The following is a 26,993-nucleotide window of genomic DNA, read 5'->3' as shown; positions in this document are numbered from 1 at the left end:
GATCTTACCTGGTCTACCAACACCATCACCACAGTAAAGAAGGCACAGCAGAGACTCCACTTCCTGAGGATCCTCAGGAAAACCAACCTGCAGGAGAAGCTCATGTTGTCCTTCTATCGCTGCTCCATCGAGAGTGTGCTGGCATACTGTATAACCACATGGTATGCCAGCTGCTCAGAAAAGGACAGGAAGGCCCTTCAGAGGGTCATCACGACGGCCCAGAAGATCATCGGCTGCTCACTGCCCTCCCTGGAGCACCTGTTCAGCCTACGCTGCCTCAGTAGAGCAGGCAAAATAATAAAAGATCCATCCCACCCCGGCCACCGTCTGTTTGTTCATCTGCCCTCTGGTCGACGTTTCAGGTCGATCAAATCCCGAACAAACAGACTTAAGAACAGTTTTTACCCCAGGGCCATACGAGAACTGAACACTACCTTTGCACTAGGCAACACCGTTAAAAAATCTTGTACTTAATATAATTGTATTTATGTATTTATTTGTTTTTGCATTTATTGCATATATGTTTGTACGCACCGTCAGGATTGGCTATTTTTTAATTTCGTTGTACTCGTTGCAATGACAATAAATGAATATTATTATTATATTATTATTATTATTCATTCGTTCATAAGAGAAATTAGCTTGCGGTCAGGAATCTCTGTTAATATTGTGCGAGTTCTGAAAATTAATTTTGGTTTCCGGGAGTTCCTGAAATTCTCTTGTGGGAAATCAAGACAAGAGGAAAGATCCAATTGGCAAGGACATTCGCATGGGCCCCAGCTATGCCTGCCTCTTTGTAGGGTATGTTGAACAATCCTTGTTCCAGGCGCACACTGACCCAATACTCGAATCTATTTCCGTTACGTTGATGACTGCATCGATGCTACCTCCTGCACCCATGCAGAACTCATGGACTTAATTAACTACCACCAATTTCAATCCTGCAGTTAAATTCACTTGGACCATCTCCGACACTTCCCTCCCCTTTCTTGATTTCACCATCTCCATCACAGGAGATAGACTATCGACTACCATCTATTATAAACCTACTGACTCCCACAACTTCTTCCCACCCTGCATCCTGCAAAGACTCTATCGCCATGTCCCAATTCCTCCGTCTATGCGGCATTGGTGCCCAAGATGAGGTATTCCATTCCAGGAATCCGAGATGTCCTCATACTTTAGGGAAGAGGGGTTTCCTCTTCCATCATAGATGAGGCCCTCACACATCTCCTCGGTACCCCGCAGCTCCACTCTTGCTCACCCTTCCTCTAGTCGTAACAGGGACAGAGTCCCCCTAGTTCTTACCTTTCACTTCATCAGCCGACGCATACAACACATAGTTCTCCGACATTTTCGTCACCTCCAACAGGATCCCACCACTGGTCACATCTTCCCATCTCCACCCTTTTCCACCTTCCGCAGAGACCATTTCCTCCGCAATTCCCTGGTTAACTCATCCCTTCCCACCCAAACCAGTTCATTGGCTATATTTAAGAGGGAGTTAGATGTGGCCCTTTTTGCTAAAGGGATCAGGGGGTATGGAGAGAAGGCAGGTACAGGCTACTGAGCTGAATGATCAGCCATGATCATATTGAATGGCGGTGCAGGCTCGAAGGGCCGAATGGCCTACTCCTGCACCTATTTTCTATGTTTCCATGTTTCTAACCCCTCCCCAGGTACCTTCCCCTGCAACTGCAGGAGAAGCAACACCTGTCCTTATACCTCCTCCCTCGACTCTGTCAACTCCAACCTCATCTACTGTTGTTCAAGGTGTGGACTCTTATACATCGACAAGTCCAAACATAGACTAGGCGATAGTTTCACTGAACACCTTTGCTCAGTCTGCCTGGGCCTACCTGATCTCCCGGTTGCCAAACACTTTAATTCCCCTTCCCATACTGACCTTTATGTCCTGGGCCTCCTCCATTGTCAGAGTGAGGCGAAACGCAAGTTGAAAGAACAGCACCTCATATTTCGCTTGGGCAGCTTGCAACCCAGCAGTGTGAGTGTTGATTTCTCTAACTTCAAGTAACCCTTGCATTCCCTCTCTCTCTGTCCCTCCCCAATCCAAGACGTTGTACTAGCTTCAAAGCCGCCTTGTTGCGTCTCATTGTCTGTAACCCGTTTGCACCTAGGCCATAGCTAACAATGGCCTATTCCTGTTATCATCGTCACTTTTTGACATATCTTTCATTCATTTGTTCAAAATCTCTATATCATTGTCTATATCCCTTGTTTCCCTTTCCCCTGACTCTCAGTCTGAAGAAGGGTTTCGACCCAAAACATCACCTATTCCTCTTCTCCAGAGATGCTGTCTGACCTGTTGGGTTACTCCAGGTTTTTGTGTCTATCTTTGGATTATACCAGCATCTGCAGTTCCATCCTTCATAGGACATTATCAACAATGAATGCAATTAAAGTAGCAATAGCATGCAACTCTTATAAACACCACTTATTTCTCTGTGAATCTGTCGTTTGGAGCTGCAATACTTAACAATATTTCCTGCATTCTCTTACACGAGAAGTTTCATTTTCATTAAATGCTGCTATGTTACAACAACATCATTAAGCAAAGGAACAAAGGAAAGCCTAGAGCCTCAGATTCTTGGCATATCTATTAGTCTCCATTATTTGAAAGAGGAGAAAGTGGGAGGGGCAGTTCACACAGCATACACTGCAGGTAGGAAATGGTTCTAACAAATAAAATGCACAAAATGCACAGCTTATGAATACATAATTTATGACAATGCCACTTTGTTGTATTGTGCTTAACAATAAAATACTTTTAAGTTTGATCATGTTTTTACTTGTCAACCTGCACACATAAATCAAAAACCTCCAAAATATGGAATAGGAAAAAATACCTTTTGTCACCCAAAAGCTTTGTTACTTCATCGGATTTTTCTTCACTAAACAAAAAGAGAAAATGTTTCTTAGTATCCAAAAAACAAGTTTAGCTAACTTTCAAAATTATAGATTTCACACAACATCAGACCTACCTGAAAATCTTTGCTGGGGTACTGTAACTGATTAACATAAAAAGTGAATATGAATTAAGAAATAAAGTACATTAAATGCAGTATTGCCAGTTCTTAAAATAATTTTACAATTACAACAATCCTTTATGTAACAATAAAATGTATAGTAATAATTAAAGGTTAATTTTAAATTGTATCCAAAAGTTGATTAGGCTACGAATAATTTCCCAAACCAAGTCCCCCATTTTAATATCAGAAGTCAACTTTATTAAAAAAAGTTTCAGAACTTTTGAAATTTGGATAGCACTTTCCTATCCATTATTATCATTTAGCAACCCTTCACAATGACAAACCTTATTTGATAAAATTGAATCAACAATTCAACTAAATAACAGTGGCTAAAGGTATTGCTTTCAATGCAGTGTACCTGATCTTTCAAAAGGCATTTGGTGAAGTCCCTAGCTTACAAGAGAAATTGAAACTCTTGACAGAGAAAGCACATACAATAAATGTTACGGGGCAAAATGTTTGGACCCATGTTCTATTTCAAAATTTACAGATAGCCCCAAATGTGGAAATATATGAAAACAGATACTTCAGGGTTGCAAAGGTGAAGCATCGAGTACAAAAGATCCCATGGGTACCTCTGCAGGTGAATGTAGCTGTAAAACGAGTGTGGTAGTGGTCAGATTAATCACAATCTGGTCCTATATGATTTGCCTGCATTTATTTCTTTTTTAGAACTGATTTTAATTATAGGCAAGTGGTGAATTTAACTTTTTTTTGTACACAGAAAATCACCAACATCTTGGTGATGAGATTTAAATCAATAAAAACTCTTCACATTATTGAATATTTGAAAATCGGGATTGGAACAATTGAGTGAAACATTTTGGCACTCAAAAAACATTATATGTTTTCTTAATGTGAGAAACATGAACAATTGTATATTTCTTTGTATTGCTTTCACAAGAATTTTTTTTTTTTTTTTAAATACAGCAGTTTTACCCGACTAAATAATGCGTCTGAAGAAAGTTCCTGGCCTGAAATGTCACCTATCCATGTTCTCCAGAGATGCTACCTGACCGGCTGAGTTCTTTAGCATTTTGTGTCTTTTTAAAAATAATAATGAAACAGTACGCCATTCCTGGCAAACAAGTTTGCCAAATTGTTCACACACTAGCAAGGTGATGACATTTCCTTAGCTCAATTTTAGTTTAGATACGTGTCATTAATTTTACCTCTTTGGTAGTGCAGGTAACTTGGGCAGGAAAAGGCTTCCTTCTTCATCTGTTAAACTAATTGAGGAAGTGGCACTGGAAAGAATGGTTAAAATAGATACATTTTAACTTATAACCTCAAAAATTTGTATCTTCAGCAAATTCATCTTTTTGTCTTGGGAGATTTTGTGTTCTATGACCTAAGACATAGAAGCAAAATTAGATCATTTGGTCCATCAAGTCTGTTTTGCCCTTCGATCATGGCCGATCAATTTTTCCTCTCAACCCCAATCTTCTGCCTTCGCCCCATAACCCCTGACACCCTTACTAATCAAAAACCTGCCAATCTCTGCTTTAAAAATACCCATTGACCTGGCCTCCACAACTGTCTGGCAATGAATTTCATAGATTCACCACCCTCCGGCTACAGAAATTCCTTCTCAGCTCCATTCTAAAGATATGTCCTGTGGCAGGCTGAGCCATTTCGGTCTCGGTCATGACCTCGCCGCAGAGAGCGTTCACCGTCACGACCACACCTGCCCTCCACTCAGCCAGCTGCGACCCCGGACACAGGAGACACGTACACGAGATCAGGCCACCTCACTCGTCAGCCTGACCGTCTCCAATACTCCGGTTCTGGGGGGGAGGGGGGGTCATGTGGCGGGCTGAACCATTTTGGTCTCGTACCATCATTTGTCGGGCTCAAACTCTCATGTGGACCGGGCGTGATCTGGGCCGACCAATCACGCGGCCAGGGGGCGGGCAGTTTGTGTGTGTGCGAGAACAAAGGAATTGCGGTTAGAGATTAACTCGGGAGTGCTCACGAGTAACGGCACGGTAGTAGTTAAATATTAACTTGATGTGCGCGTGAACGACGGAGCTGTGTCGGTTTATTATTAAACGGAGTGTTTACACAATGCGTGGACCTCTACAGTCCTTTTATTCTGAGGCTATGAGCTCAGGTCCAAGACTCTTCCACTAGTAGAATCATCCTCTCCTCATCCACTCTATCTAGGCCTTTCATTATCCGGTTGGTGTCTTCCACTGTGAAAACTGACGCAAAGAATGTATTCAGTTCATCCACCATTTTTTATTCCCCAATACTACTTATCCAGCGTTCTTTTCCAGCGGTCCATTGTCCACTCTTGCCTCTCTTTTACTCTCTATATATCTCGAATAACTTTCGGTTTTATGGGACCCCACATTGCATAGCTATCCAAGGGACCAAGTCAATTTTGTTTCGAATTAAAAATTGGGATATTGCCATATTGAAAAAAATAAAGAATACATGAACTATCACCACATACTTTGATAATGCAGAAATGATCAAGCATGTCATCATTGTGGAGATGTTTCCCCAATGTTTTATGTATGTTAATTCATTTAAAAAATAGGTCTAGTATATTACATATCATCACAGAAAATTGTTCCTGAAACAGTTCTACTCACTTCCTTTCTTCTACAAGGTAGAACTTAAGGATTGCTTAAAGTTATGGTGATCTCAATCTAGGAAAGTCAGAGCAATGAAAGGGTGAATATCAACAGACTAAACAGCCCTTCCTTGATTCTTACATAGAGAACATGGCCTATTAATTAAGACTCAATTTTGGCTATATGTTAACTGTTAACTGTTAACAAAATAGCAATGGAACTCTCTACCTCAAAAGGAAATAATTTAAACTAATCTGTTGAATGTTTCCAAGAGATTTTTATAGATTTTTTAAATTTCAAAATGTGGATGTGATAAGAAAAAGAGGCAAGGAAATGTTCTTCTTCAAATATTTTTTCACTATATCCCCTTTCTCTGTCATTTATGTGTTTATGTCTCATTCTTTAATTTTCTTTGATTAAAGACACATCCTAACCAACTTATCATCCAAATGATAGTAGATTTTAAAGCCACAAGTAAAATTCTCATCTAATAGCAAAGATCACAAGATGCCAATTCTAACAATTTGGGACCCATGTTTCTTGCACAAAACCAATGAAATTGGATTTAATTGTACAAAAACACAAAATCAAAGGCTCAACACCTTTGTGAAGTCCAATACATAATTAGCTTCTGGAGGCAGAAACATTAATCAAATTTAAATACTTAGGAAGTGAAGCACTGGAAGTGACATAACTTATAAATGTACAGATCAAGTACCACTAGGTGGAAAAGGGAGATTAATCAAGTCACATGCAAAAGGTTTCATGACAGCATTGATGGAAACAATGTTTACAACAGCAATGTAGATTGATCTTAAATTCACAATTACCTTTTTTGATCTGTCACCTCAGCCCAGTACATGCAGGTAACCGCATTTTCCCAGGTGAAATAATGTAAGATCTCAGCTTTTTCTACGTCACAGAGAACAACTCGTTGAGTATCTGCAAGACTGAAGGCTAAAACTAGAAAAGAAAAGATTTATCGCAGACATGCATAACTTACAATCCAAATGCATTGAAAGTTGAAGTATTTTGCTATTTACCTTTTCCATCTGGTCTCCAAGCTAATGATGTTACTTCTTTTCCTGTGTTTTCATTAGGTGCCAAGCTCCATACACGTTGAAAGTGGGCTAATCGATGAAGCAAAACCTGCAAAAAGTCCATGGTTTCTATTGTTCATAGATAACATAGCAGCTGATTTTCAGCAATATTCCTCTGCTTTAATAATACCACATATTATAATCACACCAATACAAGGAAAACCAAGTTCATTTTGTATAAGATGGTAACTTGGTATTGGCTTGCAATGACAAGGAACTAAGTATTTTTAGTTAAAGAATATTCAGGCGATAACTGAGGAACACATTTGGCTCAATCTTGTTGTTTACCATCTGCTGTGTCTGGTGCTCCCTTGCAGTTTCTTCCCATCTCACCACCTCTGGTGGTCACAGCTGCACCCTCTCTCCTCATTGTCTAACGCAATTCTTATTTTGTCAAAGACCCCAATGTCTTCAATAGACTTTTCAATATATTTGAATCAATCTCTAATTAATCAGATTTAACTTTTGTATTTGAAAGTCCCAATCAATAATCAAGAGAATGGGAAAATGATCTTGCAGGATCTCACGGCACTAATATGCTGTGCACCATTGTTTTATAATACTCAAGCCTTGATTGGTTGTAAGGAAGCATTTTAATGGAATGATCCAAACAACATTGCAACACTTAACCAATAAACAGTAGAATCTTGCAGAAAGAGCCAGGACAGAAACACTGCAAACACTGGCAGAATGGGGCTTGTGTGCCAAATGTTTTGTCTCTCAGTATTAAATCTATATCCCCAGTTCTTCACCCTTCCTCTAATAGAAACATTTATTTTACAATGATGCCATTTCTAAAGCCTACAAAATCTCTAATCTTTCTAGTAAATCATTTTTCAAACTTCTTTGTTTGAAGTTCAAGAACAATCTTGAATTCTCTGGTTTATCCCCAGAATTAAAATCCCGCACTCTGAGACCATTGTAATAGATCTTCTCAGCAACCATTTTCAACCCTTCAAAAACCTTAACATTCTCTCATTTGTTCAGACCAGAAATGGAAGTAGAACTAATTTCCTCCCACCCATCCTCCTGGAACAAAGCATCCCCTTACTCTTAATTTCTTTAACTCTTGCCTCATCTGCTCCCGTGATGAGGCTTTCCACGATAGGACATTGAGATCTCCTCATTCTTCAGCAAACATGGTTTCCTCACTGCTGTTGTGACTGATGCTCTTGCCCATGTCTCCTCTGAGTCAAGCAGTCCTGCTCTTACTTTGCCTCCCCCCAAGACGGAACAAGAATAGAGTTTCTCTGGTCCTCACCTTTCATCCCACCAGACTCCCCATCCAAAACATCATTCTTCAAATGTCTACATTTAGTACATCTGATGTGGCCTACTTTACATCGTCAAGACCAATAGTAGACTCGCTGATCTACTCGCTGAACATTTGTGCATTGTCCACCAAGGCCTGCTGGATCTCCTAGTTGCTAACGATTTTAACTCCCCTTCCCATACTGACTTTTCTGTATTTGGCCTCCACCATTGCCAGTGAAGCTACAGACAAACTGGAGGGTCAGAATGAATGTTGAATTCCCCAAATTCCAGTAAAACCACCCCTAGCCATTCCTTCTCTCCTGTGCTGCCCACCCCCACCGCAGTGCACCCCCATTTTCCTAAAATCTCCAAACTACCCCGACACCCCAACCCTTTTCCCTCCATACACCCATCCCCAATCCCTCAGCCCCTCATTTCCCTTTTCTTCCCCCCCCTTCCTCACAGTCCCTTCAACCCACATTTCTCCCTCTAGCTAAACATTTTTCCCCGTTTACTCTCCTTATCTGATACCTATTTGTCTCTTTTTCTCCTTTAATCTTTTGCACCAACTGCACCCATCTGCAGTTTAAACCTCCCTCATCTGTAGCCTCCTAACACCAGTTAGACTGTGGCCCACTCCCACCTCTCTTTCTCCCCACTCACACTGCCAGTCTGAAGAATGGTCCCAACCCAAAATATCACGTCCATTCCCTCCCCAGATTCTGCATGTCCTGCTGAGTTCCTCCAGCACTTTGTATTTTACTCAAGGTTTTACCATCTACATCCCTTGTGTCTCCATTTTAATGAAGTTATCATTACTCCTTGCCTTAAAATACCCAGAATTGTATATGGGTTTCTAAAATTGCTACTCAGCCTTCCTTTTTAAAGTCATTAGAAGAAATGAAAGATCCAGCAATCTGAAAAGTTAACTCTTATTTTCTCACCGCAAACACAATGTGACTTGTTAAGTATTTCTAGTATTTTCATTTGTGACTCCTGAAATTTTATCATTTATATTGATGATGTTCACTTTCTTAACTATTGCAAAAAGTGTTTATTTGTACAAGTTTAGTTCCACTAAATTAAAAAATTGAACAGCCCAAAAAATTCTTACAACAAAAAAAGGAATATGATGCAACATGACTATTAGCACTTTCACATTGTGTTTCAGGTGAAAAAGAAAGTAAATCATTGTTAAAATTCCGATGATGATATATTGGTTTCATGAATACCTTTGTGGAAAACCAATACAAAACATACAAGAAAAAGATACAACAGTTTTATTGATTCATTATTCCACTTTGCTTCCCACAGACTGGGACCAAGTTTTGTTTGATGTTTTTTATAATTCTGTCATACTTAGAACAAATATAAGACAAACAATTCAGATACTATAATCACAAGTGCAGGAAAAAAAAATTCTCAAGTTTTGCTAAGAATTGCAGTTTAGCTATACTACTCTGTATCCAATTAATGACATTCAACATCACAATTCAAGTGGAGTACTGGCTATTATTGCAATCCATCCAGTTGTGATGAAAGCGGTTTGCTAACTAAATGCATTGTTGAATCTTTGAATCTTTTCTATTTTATAATTTATCACTTCCAGGATAAGATCCTGGTTGGTAAGGTCGGCATTCAATGCCAATTCGAAGTTGCCCTTGAGAAGATGATGGTGACAAACTGAATTCCTAAACAGCCGCAGTCATTCTGGGTAACAAATTTCCTACAGAGTTTCATGATACAGACAAGAGGAACAAGAAAGACCAGGAATTTATTTTGAAGAAGTCCGAAGAAGGGTCTTGACCTGAAACATCACCCATTCAAGATGCTGTCTGTCCCGCTGAGTTACTCCAGCATTTTGTGTCTATCTTCGGTGTAAACCAGCATCTGCAGTTCCCTCCCACACAGTTTATTTTGAAGAGAGCATAATTTTGATGACCTGGAGATGAAAGTGCAGGTGGTATTGTTCCCAATCTTTGTATCGTTGCCTTTGATAGTACTTACAGGTTTAGGAGATTCTGATTGCAAGAAACTGCAGCACATTTTGTAGATGACACACGCAACCACTAAAATGCACTGCTGTTTAGGAAGGAGGATGCAGTACCAGTCAGGCATGTGGCTTTATCTTGGGGTCAAGCTTCTTAAGAGTTGCTCGAGTTATACTCATCCAGGCAAGCATTTGACTTTTTTTTTAAACGTTCTAATTCTCATCAGGACCACTGGTATACTGCTATGTTTGATTTGAGAAGACCAAGTGTATTTTTCTTCTCAGATCTTTCCTTCAAACTCAAAGTTTTCTTTTTAATTAACTTTATTAAAATGCAACTTTACCATTCACGGAACCCTTCTACTGTTCAAGGTAATAAATGAATCTCAAAAAAAAATTACCAACTGTGCTGCAAAGAAAACATTTCCAGTATACAACACTATCCCTGGATAATTTATTGCAATATTTGTCTTCTATTTTTACTTAAGTATTACTGTCTGGAGAACTAGAAGAAGAAACTATTTGTTAATTACACCATTATAAAGCCCATGCTCTCTGCACTTAATAATCACTAAAATGACATCAATTAAAAATATAGCAATTATCTGTCTCAGAATCCTGAAAGTCCATCCGCCATCAGCTTATAAGATGCTTAATACCTGAATATTTTTCAACAGAAGTTGATTTGAAAGAAAAACTTTTCTGCCACAGAAAAAGAATATCATGCTCATCTGTTTTTGCTGCTTTATAATATTCAGTGTTAATAGTGGAATAAACAGTGATCAAATGCCTTTATATTCTGACACTATTAATTTCTGGAAAAGCCAACTAATTTTCAACTAAAACAGCACCACTGATGCATAAAAAAGACTGAAGCAAATATGTGGTTTCTCATTATGTAACTTCATAACTGTTGTTGGTGTCTTTTCTTAATGATATTTTGTGCAAGATGAAACAATCAGTCATTGATTTGGCGATTCAAAGTGAGAAATTGCTTAACTGAGTATGTGTTCACTTGGCATCAATAAAAAAATTGATTGCAATTTTAGTGCAGTTCCACCCAAATGGTAAAGTAAAACATTATGTGCAGTTGAACAATCCTATTGTTAAAAAATAACAAATCATGCAACTTACCTAAGAAAGCACAATCGTGAATTATAATTGTCAATTTACCATGGTTTAAAAAATGGTAAACATCATCAACATAGAAACATAGAAAATAGGTGCAGGAGTAGGCCATTCGGCCCTTCGAGCCTGCACCGCCATTCAATATGATCATGGCTGATCATCCAGCTCAGTAGCCTGTACCTGCCTTCTCTCCATACCCCCTGATCTAGCAAAAAGGGCCACATCTAACTCCCTCTTAAACATAGCCAATGAACTGGCCTCAACTACCTTCTGTGGCAGAGAATTCCACAGACTCACCACTCTCTGTGTGAAGAAATGTTTTCTCATCTCGGTCCTAAAAGACTTCCCCCTTATCCTTAAGCTGTGACCCCTGGTTCTGGACTCCCCCAACATCGGGAACAATCTTCCCGCATCTAGCCTCTCCAACCCCTTAAGAATTTTACATGTTTCTATAAGATCCCCCCTCAGACTTCTAAATTCCAGCGAGTACAAGCCCAGTCTATCCAGTCTTTCCTCAAATGAAAGTCCCGCCATCCCAGGGATCAATCTGGTGAACCTTCTCTGTACTCCCTCTAAGGCAAGAACGTCTTTCCTCAGGTTAGGAGACCAAAACTGCACACAATACTCCAGGTGCGGTCTCACCAAGGCCCTGTACAACTGCAGCAGAACCTCCCTGCTCCTAAACTCAAATCCTCTTGCTATGAATGCCAACATACCATTCGCTTTCTTCACTGCCTGCTGCACCTGCATGCTTGCTTTCAATGACTGGTGCACCATGACACCCAGGTCACGTTGCATCTCCCCTTCTCCCAATCGGTCACCATTCAGGTAATACTCTGCTTTCCTGTTCTTGCCGCCAAAATGGATAACCTCACATTTATCCACATTATATTGCATCTGCCATGCATTTGCCCACTCGCCTAATCTATCCAAGTCACTCTGCAGCCTCCTAGCATCCTCCTCGCAGCTAACACTGCTACCCAGCTTCGTGTCATCCGCAAACTTAGAGATGTTGCATTCAATTCCCTCGTCCAAATCATTAATATACACTGTAAATAACTGGGGTCCCAGCACTGAGCCTTGCGGTACCCCACTAGTCACTGCCTGCCATTCCGAAAAGGACCCGTTTATTCCTACTCTTTGCTTCCTGTCCGCCAACCAATTTTCTATCCACCTCAACACTGAACCCTCAATACCGTGTGCTTTAAGTTTGTACACCAATCTCCTATGTGGGACCTTGTCGAAGGCCTTCTGAAAGTCCAGATATAACACATCGACTGGTTCTCCCTTATCCACTCTACTAGTTACATCCTCGAAAAATTCTATAAGATTCGTCAGACATGATTTGCCTTTGGTAAATCCATGCTGACTTTGTCCGATGATTTCACCACTTTCCAAATGTGATGCTATCACATCTTTAATAACTGACTCCAGCATTTTCCCCACTACCGATGTTAGGCTAACTGGTCTATAATTCCCCGTTTTCTCTCTCCCTCCCTTTTTAAAAAGTGGGGTTACATTAGCTACCCTCCAGTCCTCAGGAACTACTCCAGAATCTAAAGAGTTTTGAAAAATTATCACTAATGCATCCCCGCTATTTCCGGCAGACGGTTTATGTCTTCCTTAGTGAAGACAGAACCAAAGTATTTGTTCAATTGGTCTGCCATCTCCTTGTTCCCTATGATCAATTCACCTGTTTCCGACTGCAAGGGACCTACAATGATCACTTCTCTTAATTTACAATTTAGTTTTGTGATGGATTAATTTACACATTGACAATTGATTCAAACATAATTACATTCATACCATATTCATGTATTATTATTTTGGTAAAATAATAACACAAAGATCACTTACTTCTCCGGTTTTGTTCGCAAGTGCAATGAGATCCCGTTTAGGGGACCATACCATGTAAAGTATCTCATTGGGAAGTTGCTTTTCTCCAACCTGTCGAAATGCTGGCATAATGTTCCTGTCAAGAACAAAAAAAAAGAGTCAACACCCAAACATGAGATTAGACACAGCCCAAAACTGTAAATGTCAAAAACATGAAGAATATTCAATAACACATTAAAATTGTGATAGGTAGATCAGTCTGAAGAAGAGTCTTGACCCGAAATGTCACCCATTCCTTCTCTCCCGAGATGCTGCCTGACCCGCTGAGTTACTCCAGCATTTTGTGTCTACCTTCGATTTAAACCAGCATCTGCAGTTTTTTTCCTACATATTAAAATTGTGATCATGTAATTGTTTCATAATGACATCTTCCACGTTTGTCCACATGCCATCCATTACGAGAATAACTTCATGTTAATACTAGCGTACAACTTACAGTAAACACATCAATTAACACAGATGATCACTAAATGAAATTTAAAGTGTCCACTGATATTCCTTGCTATGTGCCTCAAAGCACGAAATCAAAGTTATACAATAATCTGTGTAGGAAAGAACTAATGGACAAAATGTGTCGGAAAGAACTAGTGGACAAAATGTGTAGGAAAGAACTAGTGGACAAAATGGGTATGAAAGAACTAGCGGGCAAAGTGTGTAGGAAAGAACTAGCAGACAAAATGTGTAGGAAATAATATTTACACCCTAGCGGTATGAACATTGACTTCTCTAACTTCAAATAGCCCTTGCTTTCTCTCCCTCTCCATCCCCTCGCCCTTCCCAGTTCTCCTACCAGTCTTACTCTCTCCAACTACATTCTATCTCTATCCCGTCAACTCCCCTGACATCAGTCTAAAGAAGGGTCTCGACCTGAAATGTCACCCATTCCTTCTCTCCAGAGATGCTGCCTGTTCCACTGAGTTACTCCAGCATTTTGTGTCTACCTTCATACAATAATCTATAACCTTTGGATGAAATGTTGACGTATGGTAGCTGTAGTGAGGAAAAATATGCCAGAGTGCAACTCTTTCCAGCTCCACTGTAGATAATGAAGGGGGCTAATATTACCATGTCATAACTTACTTTACGTTTAGGTTTATTAGAATGCCACAGGAGATCCTTTTTCCCTGTGACGATCAAACTGTGGATCTGCACCCCCTTCTGTCATGGGGAAGACTCACCCCCCCCCCCCCCCCCAATTCAAATGCTATCACAACAGATCAGATATACTTACATAAAGATAATCAAGGCAAACTCAAGTACAACAGATAGAACAAAGGGGAAGACGGAGTGCAGGATATAGTTTTCAGCATTGTGATGCATCAGTTACATAGACAAAGTCCAATGTCGGCAATGGGGTAGAGGTGAATTGGACAGTACCATAACTTATAGAAGGACCATTCAGAAGCCTAACAATGAGCCTGAGTCTGGCAGTGCACGTTTTTAAGCTTCTGTGTCTCGTGCCTGATGGGAGGAGGTAGAATGAGGAATGATGGGGTGGGATAAATCTTTGATTATGCTACCCTTTCATGAAAGGAATAGATCCCGCTGTGCAGCTCTGCCAGGTAGCCAAGTTTTCTTCAAGACCTTGAATAAATCATCCCCGCTTACATAATCAAAGGCCATGATGAGGTTGATAAAGGCAATATGTAAAGGCCATTAATATTCACAGCATTTCCCTTGTCAAGTTTACTATCCCTATGTCTCCTTGACCAACTGAGTTCCGTCAACAGTTTAAATTTTGCTCCAGATTCCAACACCCACTGTCTTCAAGATCTGCAGTTAGAGCAGGGCAATTTTCTTATCCTCATAAAACAGTACAGCACAGGAACAGGTCCTTCAGCCCACACCCCATTTTCCTGCCTTCTCCCCATAACCATTGACACTCATTATTTTATATACCTCCATAAATTTCCTGCCTTCCAAGCAATAAATTCCCAGCCTGCCAATTTTTCCTATAGCACAGACGTTGAGTCTTTGCAATTTCCTGTAAATCATCTTTGCACTCTTTCCAGCTTATTGCTATCTTTCCTATTGCAAAGTAACCTAAACTGAACATAGTACTCTATGTGGCTACATTAACGTTCAGTACAACAGCAATACATCATCTCAACTTCTGTGTAGGAAAATGACTGCAGATGCTGGTACAATTTAAGGTATCACAAAATGCTGGAGTAACTCAGCAGGTCAGGCAGCATCTCTGGAGAGATGGAATGTGTGACGTTTCGGGTCGAGACCCTTCTTCAGACTGATCTCAACTTCTGTATACAGTTCCTGATTGATAAAGGCCAACATACCAAATTCCATCTCTGTACCCTATCTACCCGTGACTTCACTTTCAGAACTATGTACATGTACTCCTAGATCCCTCAGCTCTACAACTCTCCCCAGGACTCTACCATTCACTCTGAAAGTCCTGCCCTGATTTGACTTCCCAAATGCAACACCTCACACTCATATGAAGTAAACTCCATTAGTCAATCTTTGGCCCACTTGCCCAGCTGATCATGATCCCTCTATAGTTCTTGATAACCATCTTCACCACATTACCACCTATCTTAGTGTCATATTTCTGATACATATCATATCTCATATACTTGGTCTTCCCTCGTAGAGGAGTTGAGTATAGGAGCAAAGAGGTCCTTCTGCAGTTGTACAGGGCCCTAGTGAGACCGCACCTGGAGTACTGTGTGCACTTTTGGTCTCCAACTTTGAGGAAGGATATTCATGCTATTGAGGGCGTGCAGCGTAGGTTTACTAGGTTAATTCCCGGAATGGAGGGACTGTCATATGTTGAAAGACTGGGGTGACTAGGCTTGTATACACTGGAATTTAGAAGGATGAGAGGGGATCTTATCGAGACGTATAAGATTATTAAGGGGTTGGACACGTTAGAGGAAGGAAACGTGTTCCCAATGTTGGGGAAGTCCAGAACAAGGGGCCACAGTTTAAGAATAAGGGGTAGGCCATTTAGAACTGAGATGAGGAAAAACTTTTTCATTCAGAGAGTTGTGAATCTGTGGAATTCTCTGCCTCAGAAGGCAGTGGAGGCCAATTCTCTAGAGAGAGCTAGATAGAGCTTTTATGGATAGCGGAGTCAGGGGGTATGGGGAGAAGGCAGGAAGGGGGTACTGATTGAGAATGATCAGCCATGATCACATTGAATGGTGGTGCTTGCTCAAAAGGCCGAATGGCCTCCTCCTGCACCTATTGTCTATTGTCTAAGCTTGTAGATGACACCAAGATTGCTGGGGTTGCGGACTGTGAGGAAGGCTGTCAAAGTATACAACGGAATATAAATCAGCTACAGAAAAGGTTGAGAAAACTGAGTTTAATCCAAGCAGATGAGAGGCATTGCACTTTGGAAGGCTGAATGCAAGAAGAAAATATACAATTAAAGGCAAGACCATCAACAGCATTGATAGACAGAGGGATCTTGCAGACCAAGTCCATAACTCCCTGAAAGTAGCAACACGTGTAGATAGAATGGTAAAGAAGTCATATGTTTAGTTTACAGATACAGCATGGAAACAGGCCCTTCGGCCCAAGTGCACATCAACCATCGATCACCCATTCACACTAGTTCCAGGTTATCCCACTTTCTCACCAACTTCCGACATGTTAAGGGCAATTTAGAGGTCAATTAACCGACAAACCCACCCGTCTTTGGTATGTGGGAGGGAACCGGAGCACCCGGAGGAAACTCGCGTGGTCAGAGGGAGAACGTGCAAACTCTGCACAGACTGCACCGGAGTACAGGATGGAACCCATGTCTGGTGCTGTGAGGCAGCAGCTCCACCAGCCGTGCCATCCTGGGTGCTTGTTTTCATTGGCCGGGCACTGAGTACAAGAGAGAAGGAATGGGCGACATTTCGGGTTGAAACGTCACCCATTCCTTCTCTCCCGAGATGCTGCCTGTCTCGCTGAGTTACTCCAGCCTTTTATGTGTCTATCTTCGGTTTAAACCAGCATCTGCAGTTACTTTCTACACATTGAGTATAAGAGTCAGGAAGTCATGGTGCAACTTCAGAGAGCTTTGGTTAGGCGTGCATCTGTAGTAAGGTGTGCATCTGCAGTAAGGTGTGCATCTGCAGTAAGGCGTATATCTGCAGTAAGGCGTACATCTGCAGTAAGGGGTGCATCTGCAGTAAGGGGTACATCTGCAGTAAGGGGTACATCTGCAGTAAGGCGTGCATCTGCAGTAAGGCGTGCATCTGCAGTAAGGTGTGCAATTGCAGTAAGGCGTGCATCTGCAGTAAGGGGTGCATCTGCAGGTCTGATGACCTCCATTACCGGAAGGATGTGCACTATGGACACAGACTCTCCTTACCTTTCGCCGCCGCGCACTTTTAAAAACCAACCGGCGCCTGCTCGCTCGCGGGCGCACGGGTGACGACGGCCTCGCGATACCCTGCACCCGGGCGGTGACGTCAGACCCTGGGCGGCGCGGCGGTTTCCGCGCCTGCGCACTTAGGGCGAGGGATGGCCGCTCACTTGGCGGCTGCGGAGGGAGAAGCCGGGTTCATGTCCACGTCCCATGGTGTTTGCTCCTCGTCGCTGAGGTGTTTGTTCCTCGTCGCTGAGGTGTTTGTGTCCGCCGTGGTCCGTCCTCTTGGTTTCCCCTCACTTGCTGCAATTCCGCTTTAACTCAGAGCTCAGACTGTGCTGGAGTGAATGAACTGTTCAGCTCATGTCGGCACTGTCTTGAGCTGGGACATCGAAGGGCCTTACAAACGCTGCCTTAAAACACTTGGAGACACCAGAGACCGCAGATGCTGCAATCTGTAAATGGAGAAACACATTGGGTGGAGCAGCATTTTGGGGGATTTGTTAACGTTTTAGGTCCATCAGGCTCCCATCATACTCGCCTTCCTGATGCTGGGTCTCAATCCAAAATATTATCAATCCTCTCACACACATAAATGCTGAACGATCTGATGAGCTCCTCCAGTCGTTTTTGTTGAGCTAAAACTCTGTTTTGACCCAGTTTTAACTCCACCTTTGAAAAGAAAATGTCCTCAATGCATTTCACAGCTCAAATTCACTGACAAAGGAAAGAAATTGGTCATTATATAAAAACATTTCCTCCATATGGTCAGTCCTCTCTCCGTTCCTGTTCATCTACATCTCGGACTTCAGATAAAACTCGGATTCCTGCCACCTGCAGAAGTTTTCAGATTACTGCAATTGTGGGCTGCATCAGTGAGGAAGAGGGAAACTGAATATAGAGCTGCAGTTAACAACTTTGTTGAGTGGTGTGGGCTGAATCACCTGCAGCCCTTCACCAACAAGACTAAGGAGTTAGTGGTGGACTTTAGGAGGAGAGGAACACCCCTGCCCCTGTCTCCATCAATGGTATGGATGTGCAGTTTACCAAGGAGTACAAATACTTTGGAGTGTACCTGGACAGTAAACTGAACTGGTCCAGGAATGCTGAGGCCCTGTACAAGAAGGGACAGCCGGCTGTACTTTTATAGACAATAGGTGCAGGAGTAGGCCATTCAGCCCTTTGAGCCAGCACCGCCATTCAATGCGATCATGGCTGATCACTCTCAATCAGTACCCCGTTCCTGTCTTCTCCCCACACCCCCTCACTCCGCTATCCTTAAGAGCTCTATCCAGCTCTCTCTTGAAAGCATCCAACGAACTGGCCTCCACTGCCTTCTGAGGCAGAGAATTCCACACCTTCACCACTCTCTGACTGAAAAAGTTTTTCCTCATCTCAGTTCTAAATGGCCTACCCCTTATTCTTAAACTGTGGCCCCTTGTTCTGGACTCCCCCAACATTGGGAACATGTTTCCTGCCTCAAATGTGTCCAATCCCCTAATTATCTTATATGTTTCAATAAGATCCCCCCTCATCCTTCTAAATTCCAGTGTATACAAGCTTTTTGAGAAGACTCCGCTCCTTCAATGTCTGCAGTAAGATGCTGTGGTAGCCAGTGCCATCTTCTTTGCTGTCGTGTGCTGGGGCAACAGGGTGAAGTCCGCGGACACCAATTGGATTAACAAAGTAATCAGGCTGGCTCCGTCATGGAGATGGAGTTGGACTCGTGGGATGTGGTCTTAGAGGGGAGGATGCTCCTCAAACAGCGGAGCATCTTGGACAATACAGCCTACCCACTCCATGACACACTGGTCAACCTGAGGAGTGCCTTCAGCAACATACTGGTTCCACCAAGATGCAGGACAGAACGCCGCAGGAGATCCTTCCCTGTGGCTATCAAACTGTATAACTCCTCTGGCTTCTGTTGTGGGGTGGACTGACTCAGTTTGTCCCGGTCCCCCCCCCAATCTTTGCACATCCCCAATCCTTTCCACTCGTCACTTTAATTTCATGTTCCATGTATTTTGTGTTTTATCAATTTCCCTCCTGGGATAAATAAAGTTTGATCGTATATATGTTGGAGAACAATACCACTGCACAATCTTCTGATTTGTCACAGAAAATAACAACATTTGATCATAATTTGACCAATATTTGATCAAGGTGTGTTGCCTTCCTGGTGCCAGGATCCAAGATGCCTCAGACTGACTTAAGAACATCCTCGTGAGGGAAGGTGAACAGCCAGAAGTAGTGCATGCAGGCACAAATGACGCGGGTAAGAACAGGAAGGAGGTTCTGCAACGTGAGTATAGAGAATTAGGTAGGAGGCTAAAAAGCAAGACTTCTAGGGTGGTTATCTCTGGATTGCTTCCAGTACCCTGTGCTAGTGAGGGTAGGAACAGGGAGATAGGGGATCTGAATGTGTGGCTGAGGAGTTGGTGCATGGGGCAGGGATCTAGATTTCGAGATCACTGGAATCTCTTCTGGGGCAGGGGTGACCTGTCCAACTTGCACCTTAATTGGAAGGGAACTGACATTCTGGCAGGCAGGTTTGTTAGTGCTACACGGGTGGGTTTAAATTAAACAGTGGGGGGGGTGGAGTCAACATCGCGAAAGCGTATGCGTGCAGTTAACAGGAAAGAGAGTACAGGAAAGGTCACGTTTAAACTAACAGGGAAGGAGGATCGGAACCAATGCAAGGAGACAGAGGGCCATAAAAGGAGGACGGAAGCAAAAGGTAGAAGGGAGATAAGTAAAACTAACCTGAAAGATTTGTGCCTTATAGGGAGGAGCATTCGAAATAAGGTGGATGAAATGAATATGCAGATAGCAACTGGGACCTCAACGCCTGTCATCTCGTCACCCTTTCTCCCGTCATGCAGCGACCCTCTGTGGCTCCGGTTTCAACATACTAGGAGCATGGAGAACCAGCTGTGAACAGACATCGCGACCTCCTCAATTCACTGTCGCACCGAACACCACAGCCCCATCCGGCTCGGACATGCCCCGCAAAGAGTGGGTCTCCCTGAACCGGCTCCGCACAGGGGTCGGCCGGTTCAACGCCAACATGCATCGTAGGGGGTTGCGTTCATCAGCAGCCTGCGTGTGTGGAGCAGACCAGCAAACAGCGCAGCACGTCATTTTCGACTGCACTGTCTTCCGTCCCCCTGGTGGAGGGGTAGACCTCATGGCCCTCGATAACAGCACATTGCACTGGCTACAGCGCCTGGAGGGCGTTACAGAATTTCTGCTGCTTGAAACGCAAGAAGAAGAAGGATGCTATAGAATTGGTATGGGTAGAACTGCGATATAGCCAAGGGCAGAAAATGCTTGTTGGAGTTGTATACAGACCACCAAACAGCAGTAGGGAGGTTGGGGATAGCATCAAGCAGGAAATTAGGGATGCATGTAGCAAAGGGACAGCAGTTATCATGGGTGACTTTAATCTACATATGGATTGTGCCAACCAAATTGGTAGCAGCGCTGAGGAGGAGGATTTTCCTGGAATGGATGGTTTTTTAAACCAATATGTAGAAGAACCGACTAGAGGGCAGGTCATCCTAGACTACGTATTGTGTAATGAGGAAGGATTAGTTAGCAATCTTGTTGTGCAGAGCCCCTTGGGCAACAATGACCATAATATGGTGGAATTCTGCATTAGGATGGAAAGTGACACGGTTAATGCAGAGACTAGGGTCCTGAACTTAAAGAAAGGAGACTTTGAAGGTATGAGACAGGAATTGGCTGGGATAGACTGGCAAATTATACCTAAAGGGTTGACGGTGGAGAAGATTTAAAGACAGCATGGATGAACTCCAAAAATTGTTCATCCGTGTCTGGTGAAAAAATAAAACAGGGTTAGGAGGAAGATAGATCAGCCATGATTGAATGGCAGAGTAGACATGATGGGCCGAATGACCTAATTCTTCTCCTATCACTTATGACCTTATTTCTGTAACTCCCTCTCCCTTGACCCTCAGTTTGAAGAAGGGTCTCGATCAGGAACATCACCCATTCCTTCTATTCAGAGATGCTGCTCATCCCGCTGAGTTACTCCAGCATTTTATGTCTATCTTCGGTGTAAACAAGCATCTGCAGTTCCTTCCTAGATGTTTTGTCTGCTCCACTACTATATCTCCTCAAGGTATGCCTACTTTGAAGAAGTTTTCCTCCTCTCTCCGACGAGAGTTCTGCGACATCCTCTCTTGCCGCTCCCCCTCGGTGATTCCTCCTGCTCTCCAACTCTTCGAGCTAATAATGGTCTATTCTACATTTTCCTGCACCTTCATCTCTTTCGATCTCTTACACTTATCTCTGTAATTCCCTCTCCTCTGACGCTCAGTCTAAAGAAGGGTCTTGACCCAAAACGTCACCCATTCCTCCTTTCAATAAATAGGAGTCTGACATAGGTATTTTTGTTATCCAGGTGTTCCAAGGATGAACGGAAGACCATGGAGAAGATGCTGCCATGGTCCAGTTGCGGTAGTAGGCGAGTTGCAGCTAATCAGGTTCTTCCAAGTGAGCCCAATTATTTTCTTAAACCTAATTGTTTGTCCAAGCAAGCTTGCTTGCTTGGCATGCCGGCTGTTAGCAAACAACTACATTTTATCTGAAAATCCAGTTTTAACCTGTAAGATTTGAGAAGTTTTCCCTCATTCGGAAAGCAACACCAAAACCAAAGAGCTGCAGTTTGGACATTTTAAACGGGAGACTGGGGCTGATAGCGGAGAAAGGCTGCGGTCAGATTACCAAGGGATGTCACAATCTGTGGGTCCTAAAATGGCCGCAGGACCTCGTGACCAGCCACAAAAAAAAAGTAAAAACCTTACAACCCAGTCTCTAGGTTTCTGCAAAGCCTCGGCCAGAACAATGGATGGGTATTGGCCATGCAGAAACCTGCGAAACCAGGTCGAAGTCCAGACACTGGGGCGCTGACATCAGCATACTCACAATGCCCCAAGCCGACCTAAACAGTTCATCTAGTTAAGGGGGCACAATAGCCCATAGAAAACTACCTGGTAGGTGATGGGAAACCAGTTAAACCCATCACCTCGCAACGAAATACCAATTAACACCATCTGGCCATCCCCGGACATAAGCGCAGATCAGAGAAAGAACTCATACATATCTTTTTGAACAAATAGATTCCAAGATCTGACGGGAGATAGGACGGGTCAGAATAGTATAACTGGCCACGACCTTTGGGTTTTAAACTCAAGAAGAAAACCTGCAAGGAACGCAAGCAGGCAAGAAAACGGATGCAAGGAAGCAAGTCAAACGGATGCAGGAGGAAGAAAAGACAGGCAAGAAGAACGGATGCAAGAGAGAGGAACAGGCACGCAACTCGAGAAGAAATACTGCAGCACGAACAGCCAGTAACCCCAGTGATAGCCCCATGGTGAGCATGTACCCCAAATCTGCATATCCTGGACATAGTTTAGTGTAGAGGGGAGGGTGGTTTGAATAAACGTGGGTGTGAAAAGGAATGTGTGTTGGTCAATTTTGCGATGTGTCGTACGTTCCCCATCTTACAGTCGTGTATATGTCTTGTAGAACTGTGTGTGTTTTATGATTCATAGTTATAAGTATTCATGTGATTCGGTATGTGTTTTATAGACATGTCTTATAGAACTGTATAAGTATTCATGGACAATAGTCCCAAGCGCTAAATAAAAGCCTTTTCCATTTAAACCCTGGTCTTCAAATCTGGTCTGGTTGAATTTTTCTGCACTATCAACGCTCCTGCATCTAAGTCCAGTGTCTAGAACCGTAAGGGGTGAGTGGGTCGAACCACTCAGGGGGAACCAGTGTGCGCGGCCTGGTCAAGGGATCAGAGCAAGGCACGGGGACCTTAGGTCGGGCGAAAGCTCGGCGCAGAAACCACTTACAGATAATGGCGACCACGAAGGGACACTGGCAGCAGGACGATAGTGTACCAGAAAAGGATTTTAAAACTAGGGATGTAATGGACGAGCGCATTGCGGACTATGTTTTTAGCAAGGTGAATATCACCAAACAATGGATGTGTGTTTTATTAGATGACAAGCGCCCACTGGATGCAGCGATCCGGTGGACGGCCAGTAAAGCCCACAAGAAATCTGTAGAGAAGGCGGTCTGGCTGACCTGCTATAAAAAGCAGGTCCAGCTTTTGGACCGCGTGGTTGTGGCACAGGCAGCCCAGATCAGGGACCTTCAGGAGGAGGTAGGGGAGAAGGCTGCGGGTGGGAACCAGTTGATCGAGGCTCTGGACTCTTTAAACAAGGAGCGCCGGGTCGTGACCAACCGCCACGAAGCCAGGGTAGAGCTGATGGAGTGTCAGATCACTGAGGCTATGCTCAGTGAGGGCAGGCTCCGGGAGCAGTGCGCTTCCCTGAGCCACCAGCTGGAGACCCACGAAGAGAACCTCAAAGGGGTTAGGGCAGCCTACAAAATGGTTTTAGAGGACAGGTCGGAAGGGGCTGACCACGGGGCCTGCCTGCAGGAGATAGAGGGTCTGCGGGGTGCTTTAAATAAAGCAAGCGGGCTGGTCTGTTTGATGAACCCCCCCGCGGGCCAGTCACTAGCGGGTGCGAAGGTCCCGGTTCAGGTCCCCAGAAAGACCATGGTGGCTTCAGCCCCCAAACTCCGCGATCCCCCTTGCTACGAGGCATCCTGGAAAAGGGGTAATGTAGGGGCGAGAGAGAGAGAGGAGCTCCCGGTCGAGGACTCGGCACCGGCGCCCATGTGCCCGGTCTTGGAAACCAGACGGGGACCCGCCGCGCTGAATGGGGACGCCGGACCCATTCAGAGCGAGATCGTGGTGCCCCACAGCTCCCAGCAGTTAAGAGCCATGATCGGGCATGTAGCAAAATTGTCCGGATCAGGGGACCCTTCGCTGCATTTCAGGGAGATAGAACAAACCGCCGCAATCAATGGTTGCGACGAGGGAGAACGGGCAAAATTGTTGCTGTTCTCCCTGGACAGCTCGATTCTCCAATGCCTCTCAGATGAGAGTAAAAGAGGGACCAGGACCTACGATCTCCTGCGGGACGAGGTCCTGGAAGTCTTGGGGATGGGCGATGAGGATCCATTTGCCCGATTAGGGAAGACCCTCCAGATGGAGGGAGAACCCCCAAGGGTTTTTGCGGCGCGACTGTGGACAGTATACCAGAGCAGTTGCCCGCACGTCCCCGCGCGGGATGTCCTGGTCGGGAATGGGAGAGCCCAGTGGCTCCGATGCTTGGTGTCAAACAGCCTGGCAGCCGTCAGGGAGCAGGCGAAAGCCTGGTTTGATCCCACAAATAGCACGGAGGAGGCAGTTTTAGACCGTCTCACGGTAGGGTATAGAAACACCCGGAGTACGACCACCCGACTAGTAAAAGGGAAGGTGCACGTGGCGGAGGCTACTGCACCGGCCCAAAAGGGGTGGCGACAGGAGGGTAACCCTACTGCACAGTCCAAGTGTTTTAGGTGCGGTAAGGTGGGGCACTGGCGGAAGGATTGCAGGGCCCACATCAAGGAAGATAGGGTTGGCACCACCCAGCGCGCCGATGTCCCAGTTAAGCCCGAGATCATCGAAACGATGATCGAGGTAATGCGGTCCCTCATGACCGCACAGGGGAAGGTGGCAGTTGCTACCGGCTCCCCGGGTGCGGGGGGGGGACACTGGACATTCCCCAATGACATCAGCCCGCACAGCCCGCCTATCTGTGTCCTCTCCGCTACGATGCGTGGAAGAGGCCGCTTGTGGAGATGGTAGTGGAGAGGCAAAGGGGCAATTATCTGTTGGACACGGGGGCTTCATGCACCGTGGTCCACACAGAGGAACCCTTTGACTCTCCCCTGTCCACAGGGGTCCCTTTTGCACTGGCGGGGTTCACAGGGAAGGAACAGGCTGGCGCGCGTTCCATCCCGCTGTCCGTTCATTTGGGGGCACTCCATACCACATGGGAGTGTATCCTGATGAAGTGGACAGAAGGGGGTGGAAAGGGGATCATTGGATCCGATATTTTAGTAAGCCATGGGATCCTCATGGACTTACGGAACCACTGCCTTTGGGTGGACAAGGTCGGTAAGGGTGAGATAATGGTGATTAGGGGAAAGGAGGGGAAAGGGACTCAGTGCACCATGAAGCCGCCCGAGGGTTACGATCTCGAGTGCATGGTGGCGGAGGTCCTGGCCGAACTACAAGAGTGTGTGGGGAGCAACCTGAACGCGTTTGCGACCCACAAACACGATTGCGACCCACAAACACGATTGTGGTAGGGTAGTGGGGTTCGAGGTCAGCATAGACGGGGACCCCATGATCAGACCCCAGAGGCAGTACAATTTCCCCAAGGAGGCGGAACCCGATTTGGAGATAGCCATATCTTCACTGGTGCAGCAGGGCGTGCTGAGGCCAATAGCCACACACGTGAACTCTCCATTGTGGCCGGTTAGGAAACCGGATAACTCATGGAGGGCCACGGTGGACTACCGGGTCCTCAACAGTAATATCCCCGCCTGCGCACCCACGGTGGCAGCAGTTGCCGACCTCATAGGAAGTATCCCAGCATCCGCGACCACGTTCACGGTGCTGGATATTTCAAATGGGTTTTGGTCCATTCCGTTGCGGCGGGAGGGCCAGTACAAGTTTGCCTTTACTTTTAAAGGGCAACAGTATACCTGGAACTGCTTACCATACGGTTTCCACAACAGCCCCAGCATTTTTCACCAGTGTATGGCGGATAGCCTGAGGGAGTTTAGCCAGCGCCACCAGGTCGTGCAGTATGTGGACGACCTCCTTTTGTTCACAGACACAAAGGAGGAGCACGGTCCACTGCTGACCGAGCTGCTAGAGCTGCTGGCTAGGAAGGGTTTTAAAATAAATCCGAAAAAGGCACGGATCGGTCTGCCAGAGGTAAAATTCTTGGGTCTGACCATCCGCGCCGGGGAAAGGGCTATAGATCAGGCTAGGAGGGAGTCGGTGCAGGAGTTGCCGATTCCCTATACAGTAACGGGTGTGAGGTCTTTCCTGGGACTGACCGGGTATTGCAGAGACTTCATCGAGGACTACGCGGCCACCGCAGCCCCGCTACTCCGACTCCTACACAAGGGAGTGGAGTGGGCTTGGGATGAGGGTTGCCAGGCCGCGTTCGAGAAGTTGAAAGGGGATCTGCAAACCGCACCAGCCTTAGGAGCCATAGATGGGGAGAAAGGGTTTTCTCTGGAGGTGGCAGCCAGTGGGGACAGCCTGAGTGCCGTGCTGCTGCAGGAACGGCACGGTAGGCTGCGACCAGTGATGTACTCCTCCAGAGTGCTCACCGATGTGGAGAGGAGTTTCTCCAATTGCGAGAGGCACCTTTTAGCCACGCATTGGGCTGTGAAGAGGGCTTTAATCTTCACAGGTACCTCTCCAATCACTCTCCTCACCCATCACACACCCACCCAGATGCTTCTGGATGGAAGGATCAAGGATGGGACTGTCAGCAGCGCCCGCATCGCGCGCTGGACCCTCCTCCTTTCACAGATGAATCTAAAGATTGAAGGTCTGTGCGAGCCAAAGCTCACGGCAAATTTAATATATCCCGGAACGGCCCATCGGTGTTCCGTGGAGGGGGTCTGGGACGTCGACATAGGTCTACGGGCTGGGATCCATCCCACAGGCCGGGAGATCTATGTGGACGGCTCCAGTACGGTGTCAGCTGGCGA

The 26,993-nt window shown here is 44.7% G+C and overlaps 1 protein-coding gene across 2 annotated transcripts in view; it reads right to left on the bottom strand.

Annotated features, from left to right (window-relative positions):
• The window catches only part of anapc4 (anaphase promoting complex subunit 4), a 72,115-nt gene extending 54,427 nt beyond the window's left edge, over window positions 1–17,688 (bottom strand). The window contains exons 1-7 of one of the 2 annotated variants that reach the window (XM_078400479.1): window positions 17,328–17,687; window positions 12,962–13,076; window positions 6,676–6,781; window positions 6,463–6,595; window positions 4,223–4,297; window positions 3,003–3,029; window positions 2,868–2,912 (exon numbers count right to left, since the gene is read on the bottom strand). In XM_078400479.1, coding sequence (XP_078256605.1) covers window positions 2,868–2,912; window positions 3,003–3,029; window positions 4,223–4,297; window positions 6,463–6,595; window positions 6,676–6,781; window positions 12,962–13,069 — 494 coding nt within the window. In that variant the 5' untranslated portion in view covers window positions 13,070–13,076; window positions 17,328–17,687. Of the gene's footprint in view, window positions 1–2,867; window positions 2,913–3,002; window positions 3,030–4,222; window positions 4,298–6,462; window positions 6,596–6,675; window positions 6,782–12,961; window positions 13,077–17,327 lie in introns of both variants that reach the window. The other variant, XM_078400486.1, reaches the window with a different exon arrangement.
• Between the last annotated feature and the right edge of the window lie 9,305 nt (window positions 17,689–26,993).

This window comes from Rhinoraja longicauda, chromosome 1 (assembly GCF_053455715.1).
Source record: "Rhinoraja longicauda isolate Sanriku21f chromosome 1, sRhiLon1.1, whole genome shotgun sequence".
Lineage (NCBI taxonomy): Eukaryota > Metazoa > Chordata > Chondrichthyes > Rajiformes > Arhynchobatidae > Rhinoraja > Rhinoraja longicauda.
Note: the sequence above shows the minus strand (reverse complement) of the source record. Positions and strands in the feature narration are given on the sequence as shown.